The 14,843-nt window shown below is 42.7% G+C and overlaps 1 protein-coding gene and 1 non-coding gene across 5 annotated transcripts in view; one reads left to right on the plus strand and one right to left on the minus strand.

Moving 5' to 3' along the window:
* TPK1 (thiamin pyrophosphokinase 1) overlaps positions 1 to 7,409 on the minus strand; it is a 339,219-nt gene extending 331,810 nt beyond the window's left edge. The window contains exons 1-2 of one of the 4 annotated variants that reach the window (XM_025854784.2): positions 5,224 to 7,409; positions 4,813 to 4,871 (exon numbers count right to left, since the gene is read on the minus strand). In XM_025854784.2, coding sequence (XP_025710569.1) covers positions 4,813 to 4,855 — 43 coding nt within the window. In that variant the 5' untranslated portion in view covers positions 4,856 to 4,871; positions 5,224 to 7,409. Of the gene's footprint in view, positions 1 to 4,315; positions 4,771 to 4,812; positions 4,872 to 5,223 lie in introns of those variants that run through there. The other 3 variants (XM_025854777.2, XM_025854779.2, XM_073899329.1) reach the window with 3 other exon arrangements.
* Positions 1,361 to 1,490, plus strand: LOC112811094 (U6atac minor spliceosomal RNA). Its single transcript, XR_003204971.1, has one exon. It is a non-coding gene; the product is annotated as a U6atac minor spliceosomal RNA (small nuclear RNA).
* Positions 7,410 to 14,843: the final 7,434 nt, after the last annotated feature.

The raw sequence follows: 14,843 nt of genomic DNA on the forward strand, positions 1-14,843 counted from the left end.
TACATCCACTGTGGGGTTTGAACCCACAACCCGGAGATCAAGGGTCACATGCTCCATCAGCCAGGCGCCCCTACAAATTTATTTGTAATAAAGTAAAGATGGAGCACCTGGCTGGCTCAGTCAGTAGAGCACCAACTCTCAGGGTCGTGAGTTTGAGCCCCACGTTAGGTGTGGAGATAACTTAAAAATAAGAATAAATAAAAGACCTCCCCTCCCCCCATAGCAAAATGGCAAGAGTCATAAATGTTTCACAGAAGATCTGCAAAAGGCCAATAAACACTCAAAAGATAAGCATTCTGCCATAAAGGAAATGTAAATTAAAATCACAGATACCTCTAGATATTCACCAAATGGCTAAAATTTAAAACTAATTCTAAGGATTAGAAAAGAACATTCTAGGGGATAAATTTAGCATGAGATAAGGCATGAGCATTAAAGCTGGAACAAATGTTCACATAAGTAAACACGTGTTCATGTGGCTTGGGCAGACAGGGAAAGATAAAATGTGTCCTGGAAAAGTAGTTAGGAATCAGAACTCGGAGCATCTTCAAGTCCAAGAGGACAACTTTAACCCATATATGATTAGCAAACCCATGACACGGATGACAGCTTTGTATAGAATGTTCCAAGGGGGGAGAAGATACAGAAGATTTCAACAGCATTTCTTATCTCCTACCCTGCATTAAATTTCTCTATCCTCCACAATCTGATGTTACCCTCACTCCTCAACCAAAATCCCCACCTGCACTCTCCAACCTACTCAGTTTCTTTCTCTTTACTCACCAGGAGGTGAGCTCACACCTGGTCAGAGGGAGCAGAGAGCTTTCACTCAGGGCACATCACAGGCATTACTCTTCTGCTCCCCCTAGGCTGCTCTCAACTTAAGTCCAGTGCTTTTGCAGAGGCACAGCTGAGGTCTACCCATTCCGTGATTTCCTGCCTACTCCAACCTGCCCTCATCTCCTTCCCCTGAGTCCCTCCCTTTCTTATGTGGGTTCCTATAATACACAATTCAACATCTAACTAAAATCCGTATATTGTTCTCAACTCTCCACCCAGACTATGAACTCCCGCACAGAAGGAATCACACCTTTCACTTTTGTACCTCTGCTGCACCTACTACCAAAGAATATACACTAGCTAGTTGTCATTTCCTCTTGATAACAGAAATGCAAACATACCCTTTCATCCAACAATTCTATTTCTAGTTTATCCTACTGATATATACATATACACACAGTAACATGATCAAAAATAGCATTATAGATAGTAACAATAAAAACTGGAAATAACCTAAATGTCTATTAAGAAAAACTGGTTCATTTGAGTCTATACTGCCTATTAAAAAACAAAATTAGGGGTGTTGCATGAAAGCAGAGAAGGTGGGTACTCCCCTTGACAAGGATGGACGAGGCCCTTGGGCCTGACAACAAGCACACATACAGTTAAGTCACTGCCACCTACTTTGCGGCATCTAACCATCATTTTGTTTGTTGAATCACTATATTGTACACCTGAAACTATGTTAGCTACACTGGAATTAAAGTTAAAACAAACAAACAAACAAAAAACAACTTGGGATACCTATACATATGGACCCTAACATAGTAAGTGAAAAAAAGTTGCAGGAAATGGGTAAATAGGTCCTATCTTATTTATATAAACATAATTTACAAAAACAATTTTAGAATGATCATCTCTGGTAAGTCGGATGGACTTAACTTTAGAAACACTTCTATTTTGTTTGAAAAAAATAGAACATATACAATGTAGTAAAAAAAAAGAAAAAATTCACTCACTGTCCCAAAAAAGTAAATTACAAAACAATTTATAATAGGAATCCATGTTCTTTAAAATAAGGCTAATATGCTGAGGTATATGTACCAAAATCAATATTTAGAACATATGCCAACTGTTAATAATGGTTATTTCTAGAAGAGGGATTACAGGAAACTCATAATCTACATTAGTTTTTCTTTAAAAAAGCGCTTTAGTTACCCGCCCCCACCAAAAAAAAAGATTAAAAAATCTGAGCTAGGATCCCAGAGGTAAGCATTTTGGTCCACCTGGCAATTAGCTAAAACCAGGTTAACTGTTGGACAGCCCACTGTATTCAATCTGAGTAAGCATTCCCGGTAAATCACATCTACAAATCAGTCACAGAAGTCACTGATTTAAAAGCTACTTCTCTTCTAGGTAAGTATTAAATATCTGTTTCATGAAGGGAATACTGCCAATGTAAAGTTAAACTTAAATATTTGCTGAATCACTGCAAAAGGTAGGCAATGCACTGGTCTCTCCTAATACACTGCTCTGTTTTTAAGTATCTCTTACGGATCTATAGCCAACTGCAAACTTGCCTCAGGCCTTTGTTTCAAGGCCAGTGCCTGAGAGGAGGCAGAAATCCCTACATACTTTCACTCTTAGTGGAGGAAGAAACTATGAGAACCACTAAATCCCAGAGAATCCCAAGGGAGCACTGGATTCTGTCCCGGTGGATCTGTGCTTCATAAAGGATATTATAGTTCTTACAGGTACTCTATATGCCCTGCTCCAGAGAGGAGCTTACAAATGTCCAACTTAACGCGTTCGGGCCTTCTCCACTAAACCTTTGATAAAAACAGAACAAGCAGAACTGCCTATATTTCCTAAAGTCTACTGCTCCTTGCAAGTATTTTTCCATCTCAGCACTGACCCGGAGATCCAACTGCCATTTTGTTTTCCCCTTGGACTTACTGCTGAGTACCTTATCACTACTGATGCTAAGTGCTTTATTTGTATTATAACCAATTTATACTCACAACAATCCTGTTAAGTATTCATACTTTACCAGTGAAAAATCTGAAATACAAGGTCTGGTAATTCGTGCTAAAAAGAAAACCACAGGCTCAAAAATGGAGTCACTTATGCTAGGCCAATCTAACTGCAGTCTCAACCTCACCCAGAAATGTAGTCTTCAGTCAGGAATTGTCTGGTCAGCACCAATGAGGTCATCTGTTACATGGGCCTTTCTCCATCTCCCAAAGGAAGGTGACCTCATCCCAAACAATCCTTTTTTCTGATTTCCTTGTCCCACCTTTAAAAAAACAAAAACAAAAAAAAAAAACAAAAAAAAACACCTCTCCCTTTCTGTAGCCCTTAGGCACTCCCCTCTACTTGCTAGCTGGGATGCTGCCAGATTTCATGAATCAAATAAAGCTAATTACATCTTTAAAACTCACTCAGCTTAATGTTTGTTAACAAACATCTGACTGAAGATTTCTAGTGTTTTCTAGGTTGAAAAGAATATACCCCAGAGATAGTGCAGTGTAGTAAAGCTTGGACTGAGGAATCAATCTCTGGGTTTAAACCCTAGTTTTGCCACTAGGCAAATCTTCAATCAGACGTTGCCACAAAACGAACAAAGAACATTTCGGAAAGCTGCAGACCTTATCTTAAATTTCTAGAATATGCAGGGCTGTATGACTTTCATCTTATGGGGAACAGGGAAGTTCCTTTCTTATCTTTTGTGTTCAGACTGCTCCTTTTTGGTGTGTTTTGTTTTTTGTTTGTTTAACAAAGCAGATGTACAATATGTGCTCAGAGCACAGAGAGAGCCCATGCTTTGAGGTTCTGCAGAGTCGGTCTGACCTTAGTAAATGTTAAAATATAGCAGCTTCCCAGGGAGCCCAGGAGCAGGGCCCACAAATATTGAAAGCTGAAAATTTCCTTTATCACAGTAAAGCACTTAGGTTTTCACAACAATACTGAACATCAACAGGCCACACATGGATCAAAGTTTACTCACGGAAATGCTGTTTGTTTGGCTACCATGAGGTTACTACAGACTTTATTTCACAAAATCTTTGCCATTGCTTTTCTCAACTTTTGAAAAGCTATTTTTACAGTAACAAACACTCAACCTCTTAACCAAGTCAAACAGATTTGGGTTCAGATTCTCGTTCTGTTACTGCTTTCCTTCACTTCCAAGTAAGATATAAAGGTATATGTGGAAAAACAGCACAGTGAATGACTGGAGACTAAGAAGTCAAGGTCCCCCACTTCTATTCTTTGTTTTACCACCAATACTCCCAAAATGTGGAACAACTGGACAAGTCCAAATCAAATTCAATACTCTAACTAGACCCATTTATTCATGTGTCTACAGAAAACTTTAAACATTAAATTCTGCATTCCATTTAAATTTATGAACTGATAAAACAAGTTCTACACAACCAAGAAAAACTGGTAAAGAAATATATTTGATATTAAGAAATTATCACGTAAGTCGATTACTGCACAGGAGAATGAATGCTAGCTTCACAGTAACTCATACCTCTCATCTATAACCCTGTGGATGGCGATCATCTGAAACTTTAAAAGAACAAAAATCCTCAAGTCAGTGTTAGAGCTTTAAAACGTCTGGTACTGGATAAGCTCAGGGGGGCTTTCAGTGGATTAAACATGCAAGAGAGGCAGTAATGACTGATCTTAAAACCCCTTTGGCGGCTAAGGATCCGTGACGTGAGAGCCTAGCTGAGGCCGCTCTCGAGGCCTAGGGGCTAACGTTGCACGTGGCGCTCTCTTCTCCGGCTGGAACGCGTCCCGTAAACCAGTCCTCACAACTCTGTGCCCAGCACTGAGAGCGCTCCCTGTTTTTTCAGGGGAGGAAACAGGCGGATGGGAGGCTGGGTAGTATGCCTAAAGGCTCAGAACTCGGGAGTCAGAGGCCACCGGACACCTTTCTGGGTCTAGGGTTAGGCCCTTTTAGCCTTTCAGGGCTCCGAGGAGGGGCAGGTCAGTGACACCGCAACAGGGAAGAAAGTACAGTACCGGTGGGAAGCAGGGGTTCCAACGGGGTAAAGGCATGCTCCATATCGGACTACAGGCCTCTGCATCGAAGAAACAGAAACCCCACGTTAGAATGCCTCCTAGCTAATCAAACAGTGCACAAATTCTCCAGAACGCCGGCCGCTTCCACCCCGCGCTCCCGCGGCGGCTTCCAGGCGGAGCTCCAGGGAGCCGCGGCGCTGGGGGCCCGGCCGCCGGGCTCCGCGGGGAGGAGCCAAGGGGGAGTCCGGCCCGCGGAGCGGGGAGCCGCCCCCTCCTCCCTCTCCCCGCGCACCGCCACCATCCGGGGACTGGAGAGCCGGAGGCGGCCGCCCCCTCCCACGCGCCGCCCGCCCATCCCGCGGCCCGCGCGCCGACACCGCGGGCGGCGCGCTGAGCGGCGGCGGCACTTACACAATGGCGGGTGGAGCCAGCGGCGAGCGGAGCGCGGGCTGCGGGAGCGAAGGCGATCGACCGCTCGGAGCTCAGCTGAGGAGCCTCGGCAGCGCGCGCGACAGGCGCTCGCAGGCTGAAGGAACGGGCGCGCGAGGCGGCCCCGCCCCCTTCCGGAGCGGAGGGCCGGTGCGGGCCGCGCGTCCCCGCTGAGCCGCGCGTCCCCGCTGAGCCGCGCGCCCCCGGCGTCGCCCACGCCTGGCCCTCCGCCCTCCTCCTTCTTCCCGCAGCCGCCTTCTAGGCTAGTTCTGGCCTTCAGCTGGCTGTGCTGTTTCTGCCCAGCGCTCTTCGCTTCAGGGAGGGGGCCGCTCTTTGCTCAAAACCAAGCAGCAGCTGCTCCGTCCCCTTGCCTCAGCCTGGCTGCACGGCCGGGCAAACTTCGCAGTTGTCCAGAGCCCGTCCTCCCGGCCCTCGTTCTCTGGATTCGCGTGCTTCCTGCCTGCATCCTGCGCACGCCTGCTTTTGTCGTTCCTCCCTTCCTGGTGAACATAATCAGAGAAAGTTGTCGAAATTAAGAGACACCTCACCAAAGTGGAGCCCTCAGGCTGTACCGTTGCCTGCCAATTATTTTTTTTTAAGATTTTATTTATTTATCTGAGAGAATGAGAGAGAGAGAGCACATGAGGGGGGAGAGGGTCAGAGGGAGAAGCGGACTCCCCGCTGAGCAGATAGCCCGATGCGGGACTCGATCCCGGGACTCCAGGACGATGACCTGAGCCGAAGGCAGTCGCTCAACCAACTGAGCCAGCCAGGCGCCCATCGTCGCCTGCCAATTATAAGAATTGCCAATTACAGGAAGAATTGTCAAGTATAGACCTCAGCAGAAGAATCTTCAACAGGGAAGAAGTAACAATCACAAGCCCCAACCGGAAAAAGATGTTTGTCGCATCTCTTAGCAACCCCAGCAAACTCTGCCAATGAGAAACCCTCATCACCCTGAACGCTTGTTTCTCTCCAGTGAACTTTCAGTTCCAAGCGACCCTCCCAGCTTCCTCCTTTTTCCTGAAATAACGGTCCTCTCCTTTGTTGGGCTTACCTGTGGCTCTGCCATAGCTTGCAGGTCCTGAATTGCAGTTCTTTGCTATTCCGGAATAAACGCATTTTGCTGACACAGTAACTTACTGTTTTATCTTTCAGGTCAATGAAGTTTTGTGTTTTTTTAAGATTTATTTATTTGACAGAGAGAGCATGGCCTGTGAGCAGGGGGAGGGGCAGAGGGAGAGAGAGAATCCTCAAGCAGAATCCCCACTGAGCTTGAGCCGGACTGGGGCCTTACCCCAGGACCCTAAGACCATGATCGGAGCTGAAATCAAGAATTGGACCCTTAACCTGCTGAGCCACCCAGGAGCCGGAAGGTCAATAAATTTTTAGTTAGAAGAGATTTTAAGCCACCTACTTGCAGCTCCATTTGCTCCTTAACACTCCTAGGATGGAGAGCTCACTCTTTTGCCATCCAGGCTTTTCCAATCCTAATCACCAGAAAAATTCTTACTTTAGGCAAAAATCCCCTCCCTGTACCTGTCACTGTTCCTCCCCAGCTCCCAGGACCACCACATATTAGAGGGATCCCTGGTCCTCATAATCATCTTAAGTGTATTGAAGAGAGTAGAAAGCAAGATGGAGTCACGCATATCAGTGACCTATGTTAAGCAGTGATTTACGCAACCAAAGATGTTGTAGCTAAGACCAGATATCACTGAAAATAGAACAAGCTGAGGGTACCCAGAACTGATAATCTGCCAAACCAGAGGAGGTCTGCAAAGGCCTAAGTCTGATTAAACTCCTTTAAAAAGCAAAGATCTTTGGAAGAAACTGTCAGACTTGCTGGGTAATGATCCTTTCACAGCTGACCACATCAAAAAGGCAATTGCCACCGAAGACTCTGCCCTATTGATCTCTGAACAGAGATTCTTCATGGCTTGAACATAATGAGCAGCACGTGCCAACAGCTCTCCCTGACTGGACCAAGTCCTTATCTCAACTGCACACTCCCAGACTGACTTTGACTTTGGTTTGTTAACTTCCTACCCCTTGTTGTTATCTTGTTTGTTGGGTGACTTTGTCTTATGCTTTGCTTTTTTTGTGTGTGATGTGTGCGAAGCCAAGTTAAACACGTAGCAAAATGTCATTGGTTTTGAAATCCTGAAACTGCTTTACAATTATGTTAATCTCGCTTTATGACTGAATAAAGCTGACACTGTGAAAAGACATAACTCATGTGCGCACTTCCATAGCATGCTCGTGACAACTACCTAGGCTTTACCTTTTCTAGGCTAAGCTCAATTCTCTCAAGGTGCTAATGTAATGTGATTTTTAGACGCTACCATCCTGGTTCTCATTACCTGTATTTAATGTTGCTCACAGATTGTGGTTCCAAGAACTAGTGAGAGCTGCACATCTCTCAGCAGGCAGCAGCTCCTGCAGACCCCCACAAGACTGAGACACCGGACCAACTTCTAATACGACTTCTAGTTGCACAAGCCCTGTCCCTAGATTGATCCCAGAGGTGCTCCTCCCACCCCCATAAAATGCCTGCCTGAGAATGCTTGTCAACAAAAACACCTGAAATACAAGGATTTGGTCAGAGGCAAGGAAAAGTTGTATTATCATGCAGTTTGCAAACAGGGAGATGCAGCCTTCAGCTACAAACTGAGAGTATGCCAAAGGGGAAGGAGTAGGCTTAGATTAAAGGGGCAAAACACGCAAATTCTGTGCCTTTTATGGAACCTGGTTAGACTCAAGTCCCAAACAACTAGTTCAGGAACAGGATACAGCTCAATATTTCTGGTGGTGCTTTCAAGATGTGGCAGCCATTGGAGAGCATGACACAAAGGGTTACAGGAGTCTTTCTGCAAATTTTGCTGAATTTTGTGCAAGTTTGTCACCTTAGGCTGTGTGGCTGGTTTTGTTCCTCATGGTCATTGGGCCTGTTTAAAATTTTAGTGTTTCCTCCCGTGGCGTCAGGGACTGCATCCTGTCAGTTATTACCTTCTAATTTGGGGGGTCCTTTTTTCCCAACATTATGACCGCCAGAATTACTGTTTGTTCTAGCCAGCACCTGATGATTGGCGCTGACCTCTCAAAGGGCTCACAACTGTGACACGTATCTCTAGCGACTCAGAAGTGCCTCTTTCCCTCTCTCATAGCTCTCTCTCTATCTCTCCAGGACCTGAGAGCCATTTCTTTGGAATATAATAATCAGCCTCTGTTTCCCAGTCTCTGTTGGGGCATAGAATCCTAACTTCTAGCTAGCTAACAGAGTCCTGTCCTAATCACATTGACACTGACCAACGCTTTGTAATGTTTCACTTCTCTGACTCTCCTAGGCCCTCATCTTCTCCCTCCCTCATTCTCCCTTTAAAACGCCCAAATCACTTCGGCACAAATCAGAATGGAGCTCAGCTGTTTCTCCTACTATCGGTAGTTACTAAATAAAATCTGTTTTAACTGCTTTAACTAATATCTGACTGCTTATCTCACAATGTTCCAGGTATAATCCAGTCATAGAGGAGTACAACATGGTCTATGTTCCTTCACTTTTTTAGCTACCAGATCAAATAGAACTGCCAGGTGTTTTTCACATTTACCTCTCTTAAGTCAAATGTGCACCTATCTCATACACAATTTTAAACCAAACTGCTAATTAAATATTATGAGTATGCAGTCCTAGTTGGGACCCACAGGCTGTGGGACATTGAAACTTCAGTTTCCTCAGGTATGAGACAGAAACAACGCTGCCTACGTTGGAAGGGTTCTGTAGGGATCAAATGATTTGGTATAGATAAGCAACTGGGCTGGTGCTAGCGCACATAGGTTTGCAGCAAATGTTTGTCCTGCTCCATCAGCGTGGTACTCCGTATATATCTTGATGACTTCAATGTTTGTAGCTGTAGCCTACATCTTTGCAAAGTTTTTATGGGTAATCTAGACCAAGTGTCTCCCAAAACTGTTTAAAAGAAAACTGAAATACTCAACTACAATTAATTTCCAAAAGCCCACATGTTTAAAGATGCCACCAGTGAAACTAGGAAGACAACAAACTGGAGGTGGAGTGAGAGTATTTGCACATATAATAGACAAGTGGTTGCTCTATCTAGATGATATGAAGAACTGCAAATCCATCAGTAACAGGCAAGCAAAACAGTGAAATAATGACCAAGGATATATACAGGCAAATTACAGAAAATATTCACATGGCAAATAAACATGTGAAAAACACAACCGTTGATGCAAAATGAACAAACCATTTAGAATTTCTAAAAGAAATAAGTTTTATTGGAGCCCAAGTCAGGACGGCGGCCCATGATACACAATCTTCACAAGAGAGTGCTCTGGCAAAGGAACATTTGCTCTAAGGTTATATACACTTTTTACCATAAAAAGTTACAAATCATTAGACAAAGGCATTTCAGAAAGTTGTAGACCTTAAGTTTCTAGTATATGCAGGGCTATAGGACTTTAACCTTATGGGAACCAGGGAAGTTTCCTCCTTTTTCTTAACTTTTGTGTTCAGAATGCTCCTTTCAGGCTTTAATGAACCAGATGTACAATGTATGCCTGGGGCGCAAATAGAGCCCATACTTTGGGGTTCTGCAGAGTCATTTTGACCTTAGTAAATGTTAAAATATAGCTTCCCTGGGAGCCCAGGAGCAAGGCCCACAAACATTAAAAGTTGAAAATTTCCTTTAACACAACATTGGTAGGATTTGGAAAAGCAAATTTGAACAGTGAGATAAATTTACTTGTCAGATTGCGAACTTTTAAGTAATAAAGCAAATTTACATTTATTGAGCAATTATTTTGTCGCAGTCACTGTGTTAAGGTCTTTTATGTTTTATTTCATTACCTTAAAATGTAGGCCCCACAACAACAATGACCAAATTTGAATAGTTCACCTTTGAATCCTCATATTGTAGCTCAGTTGCTGGCAAAGAGCAAGTGATCGATGAGTACTTATTGGATGTTCATAATGAAATTGTTTGCAAAAGCCTGAGATGCTCCTTCTCCAGTTCTTCTCACAGCTGGCTCAACATTCATCCAGACTTGGTATGAATCTTTCTTCCCCCAGTTACTCCTTCTCTCATCTAGAATTGTCTGTTTTCCTGCGTAGCTATACTCACAATCTGTAGTTAACTTACCCGTTTACTTATTTATCATTTGTCTTCTACTAGTTCCCTAAGAGTTGGAAGCATATCTGTTTTGTCCATTGCTATTCTCCAGCCAACAGGATACCTCCACCCATAACAGAGACTCCATAAATATTAGTTAAATGGATTAACAAAGAGTGGTGACAAGGGAATAGAAAATCATAGTATATCATACCAGGAATTTTTTAAATAAGTGAAATCAATATGCCCTCATGTGGAAAAATGTTCATGACAGAGTAAATTTTATAAATGCAAATGGCAGAACAGTCCCACTTATATTTTTAAATGCATTTGGATATCCATAGAAAGAATTGTTAAAAGTCACCTCTGAGAAAAAGAGATGAAGTACATAGGAGGCCATAGGCTGAGGGAAATACTACTTTTTATCTTGTATTTTATGTATTAATATTTTTGAAGCATGTTAAATTTAAGTTTTAAAAATGGATATTAAAAGAAAATTAATGAGTCATTATTCTTTTTTTAATTTTTTATTGTTATGTTAATCACCATACATTACATCATTAGTTTTTGATGTAGTGTTCCATGATTCATTGTTTGTGCCTCACACCCAGTGCTCCACGCAGAATGTGCCCTCTTTAATACCCATCACCAGGCTAACCCATCCCCCCACCCCCCTCCCCTCTAGAACCCTCAGTTTGTTTTTCAGAGTCCATCATCTCTCATGGTTCGTCTCCCCCTCCGACTTACTCCCCTTCATTCTTCCCCTCCTGCTATCTTCTTCTTTTTCTTTTTTCTTAACATATGTTGCATTATTTGTTTCAGAAGTACAGATCTGTGATTCAACAGTCTTGCACAATTCACAGCGCTCACCATAGCACACACCCTCCCCAATGTCTATCACCCAGCCACCCCATCCCTCCTACCCCCCACCACTCCAGCAACACTCAGTTTGTTTCCTGAGATTAAGAATTCCTCATATCAGTGAGATCATATGATACATGTCTTTCTCTGACTGAATGAGTCATTATTCTTAACCATTGGCATATTTGGAGCTTCCAAAGAAGGCAACACACATACAAACATGGTACAATTTTTAGAGTCGAGATTCCATAGCTTCAATCAAATTTTCAAAGGATTCCAACAGAAAGCATTCCTACTTGTGGGTTATGTTGTTTTCTCCAGGACACAAAGATGGTTCTTTATCTTTCTTCCAATTATCTTCCTCATTTTCTTGAACTGATAAAGTTCAAAATATATGGCATATCGTTCCAAAGATATCATATAACAAAAATCTTCTGCGGTGAAATAACTTTTGAAAACACAGCACATTATCACCAATCTCCTCTGAGAATTCTAACACATTACCCATTTTTAAACAGCTCTTGAAGACCAGACGAAGCTGTTTATCTCCAAACCCAGAGTGTCTCAAAGACATTGAAACAAGCAACACTTTTTTCTTGGCATATCTTTTATTTTTATCTTTTTTAAAGATTTTATTTATTTGACAGAGAGAGACACAGCGAGGGGAAACACAAGCAGGCGCAGTGGAGAGGGAGAAGCAGGCTCCCCGCAGAGCACGGAGCCCAATGCGGGGCTCGATCCCAGGACGCTGGGATCATGACCTGAGCCAAAGGCAGACGCTCAACGACCGAGCCACCCAGGCGCCTTGTTCGCATATCTTTTAAAATCTTGCAGAACAGTGTGGCTCCACACAACTGTTGGGGAAAAGCTATAAGAGACAAGGAGCCTAGGTGCCAACCCCTCTTTGCTGCAACAGGTGTTCTTCCGACAGCTGCCACGGAGAGGTCTTGGAGTTCCCAGTCTCCAGGCGGCTATCCTTATCTTATCGATGTCTACTCTCAACTTCAAAATGCATACCTGTTCTGATCTCACTTTAACAGCTCATGCGGTATTCCTAACTGCCTTTGGGATAGTTCCACTTCAATATTTGACCGTTACCTCTGATTCAAGTGGCTAAACTGAAATCATTCATGTATTGCTCCTCCCAGCGTCTCATTTCTTTCCCTGGCACCCTTATTCTTCTGGACTCCTTGGAAAGTTACTTCAATTTGCCTTTTCTTTCATTCCATAAATCTAGCCAGTTGCCTCCATTTGTTCTATTGATCACTTATTTCAACCTGCTGAGGTCAATTTGGATCAGATTCTATCATGCTTGTCATTTTCGCTCATTCATCAATAAAAAATGATTATTTTAGGACCTATATGAAGTATCATCTCTGAAAAGTCTTCCCTGAGATTCACTCAAACCCCTCACAATTAATCTCATTTTGCTTATAATTTCATTACATTCTTTCATGCTTCTTTTATAGCCCTTTCCAGTCTGATATAGTATGGTTCATTTTAAATGTATGCCACCTTGTGGTCCAAGAAGACTGCCTGAGCCCCGACCTTCACCTTATACCTTTCAAGCATTAGGAAGGAAGAAGGGCAAGGAAGATACACTATCTGCCTTATAAAAAGATGTGAAAGATAAAATGCACCAGACAATTAAGGAGATCATTTTCAGGCTCTTGCAATAAGGAGCACACCCTACATCCTAAGATCCACGTGTCATCACAGTGTAATTTTGCCTTAGATTTTTATAGGGAGGCATAGACAAATCGCAGGTGGGATGATATAGAGCTGGGACCTTTTGCAATCAGGGGAAATCTCAGTCAGCTGAACAGGAAACAATTTATCTGTGTTTAGCTCTTTTCAGGCAAACATTTCTAATATCAGCTAATCATTCATGAGACAAAGAATGAGGTATTGGATACACCTAGAACTGATGTGTTATATAGTCAATTCTATTTAAAAACAAAACAAAACAAAACAAAACAGAGCGTTGGAGGAAATCTGGCCTCCTCAGGGGTAAACACAAGAGAATGATCTGAGAGTCTTATGGGAGTTTTATCTAAGTCATATGGGGAGGCTATTTCCTTGAAGTAATCCTTTTCCTGGAACACAAAAAGGTGGGTGTGGGGAGGGGTGTAGCTGTTCAGCAAACAAGAGGGTGGGGGAATTTCTTAGCCATAACAGTCTCTGGAGCCCAGGCTCAGGTGAAGCTCGACATCGTTAGAGGCTTCCTGTAAGTCTCACGCAATACTTTAGTCAAACCTAATTGGCCAGCACTTAATCACGTGGCCCATCTAGTTTTAAGGGAGGCTGGAAAATGTAGTCTTTTAGATGGGATGCAATAGCGCTCATAAAAATGGGTACTATTGCTAAATAGAAAAAGATCCAACATTGAGAAGCAGGCTAGCCAACCCTGGGTTGCCGTATCCAGACTCCATAATAACCACTGTGTGTTTTCCTCTTTCACCTGCCTGCCTCTCTCCTCTAGTGCCCCCAGAGTAGCCAAAGCTCTTCTAAACTATAAAACAGACCAGGTCTCTGCTTGCTTAAAACTCATCAGTTGATTTAAGAATAAAATCCAAACTGAAAAGGCCCTGAATAGTCTGGCCTTTGCCTATCTGCAATTTTATCTTATAGCATTTCTTCTTACATATGAAGATCCAGCCAAGCTTGCTTCTGTCAAGCTTTTTAAACAGAACAAGTCCTTTCTTTTATTATGTTATGTTAATCACCATACATTGCATCATTAGTTTTTGATGTAGTGTTCCATGATTCATTGTTTGCGTATAACACCCAGTGCTCCACGCAGAACGTGCCCTCTTTAATACCCATCACCAGGCTAACCCATCCCCCCACCCCCCTCCCCTCTAGAACCCTCAGTTTGTTTCTCAGAGTCCATCGTCTCTCATGGTTCGTCTCCCCCTCCGATTCCCCCCCCTTCATTCTTCTATTTCATTTTCTTTCTAGAATGTTTGTCTCCATGTCCTGCCAAGTTCTTCACATAACTGGCTCATTTCAAGCTCAAATATCACCTCTTCAAAGAGCCTTTGATTTTCCTAACAAAAATTACTTCCCCCAGTTACTCTCTATCTTAGCACACTGTCTTCTTTAGAACACTTGTTCATTTATTGACTTTGTTTTCCATGACAAGGCAGGGACTTGGCCTCATCTGTTCACTGCTACATTCTCAGGGCCAAACATAGTATATGGTGCATTATAAGCTCTTTTCTCTCTCTCTCCCCCCTCCCCATATAACCGTGTATATATACACAATGTATATATTTACATATATGTACAATTTATATATATCACATATAATATATGTATATATATTTGTACAGGATTTATTAACCACAAAAAGATTGGCATATCACTAAAAATACCTATTATACCATAGAATAAATATGAGCTAGACATATTATTTACTTAACCTAATGGATAATACTTAATGCGTAAGAGGCTTTAGGAACACCCGGCCACTCCATGAACTCCCAGGCATTGACATCTTACATGTTGGAAGCCACTTACATAATAGAAAATATTCTTGTTTTAGGAGTCAATAGCCTGACTTTCAGTACAGAAGGGAAACAAATTCTTATATTTCTTTTTTTTATTTAA

Source organism: Callorhinus ursinus, unplaced genomic scaffold (assembly GCF_003265705.2).
Source record: "Callorhinus ursinus isolate GAN/ISIS: 27379988/994484 unplaced genomic scaffold, GSC_fseal_2.0 scaffold12, whole genome shotgun sequence".
NCBI classification, from domain to species: domain Eukaryota; kingdom Metazoa; phylum Chordata; class Mammalia; order Carnivora; family Otariidae; genus Callorhinus; species Callorhinus ursinus.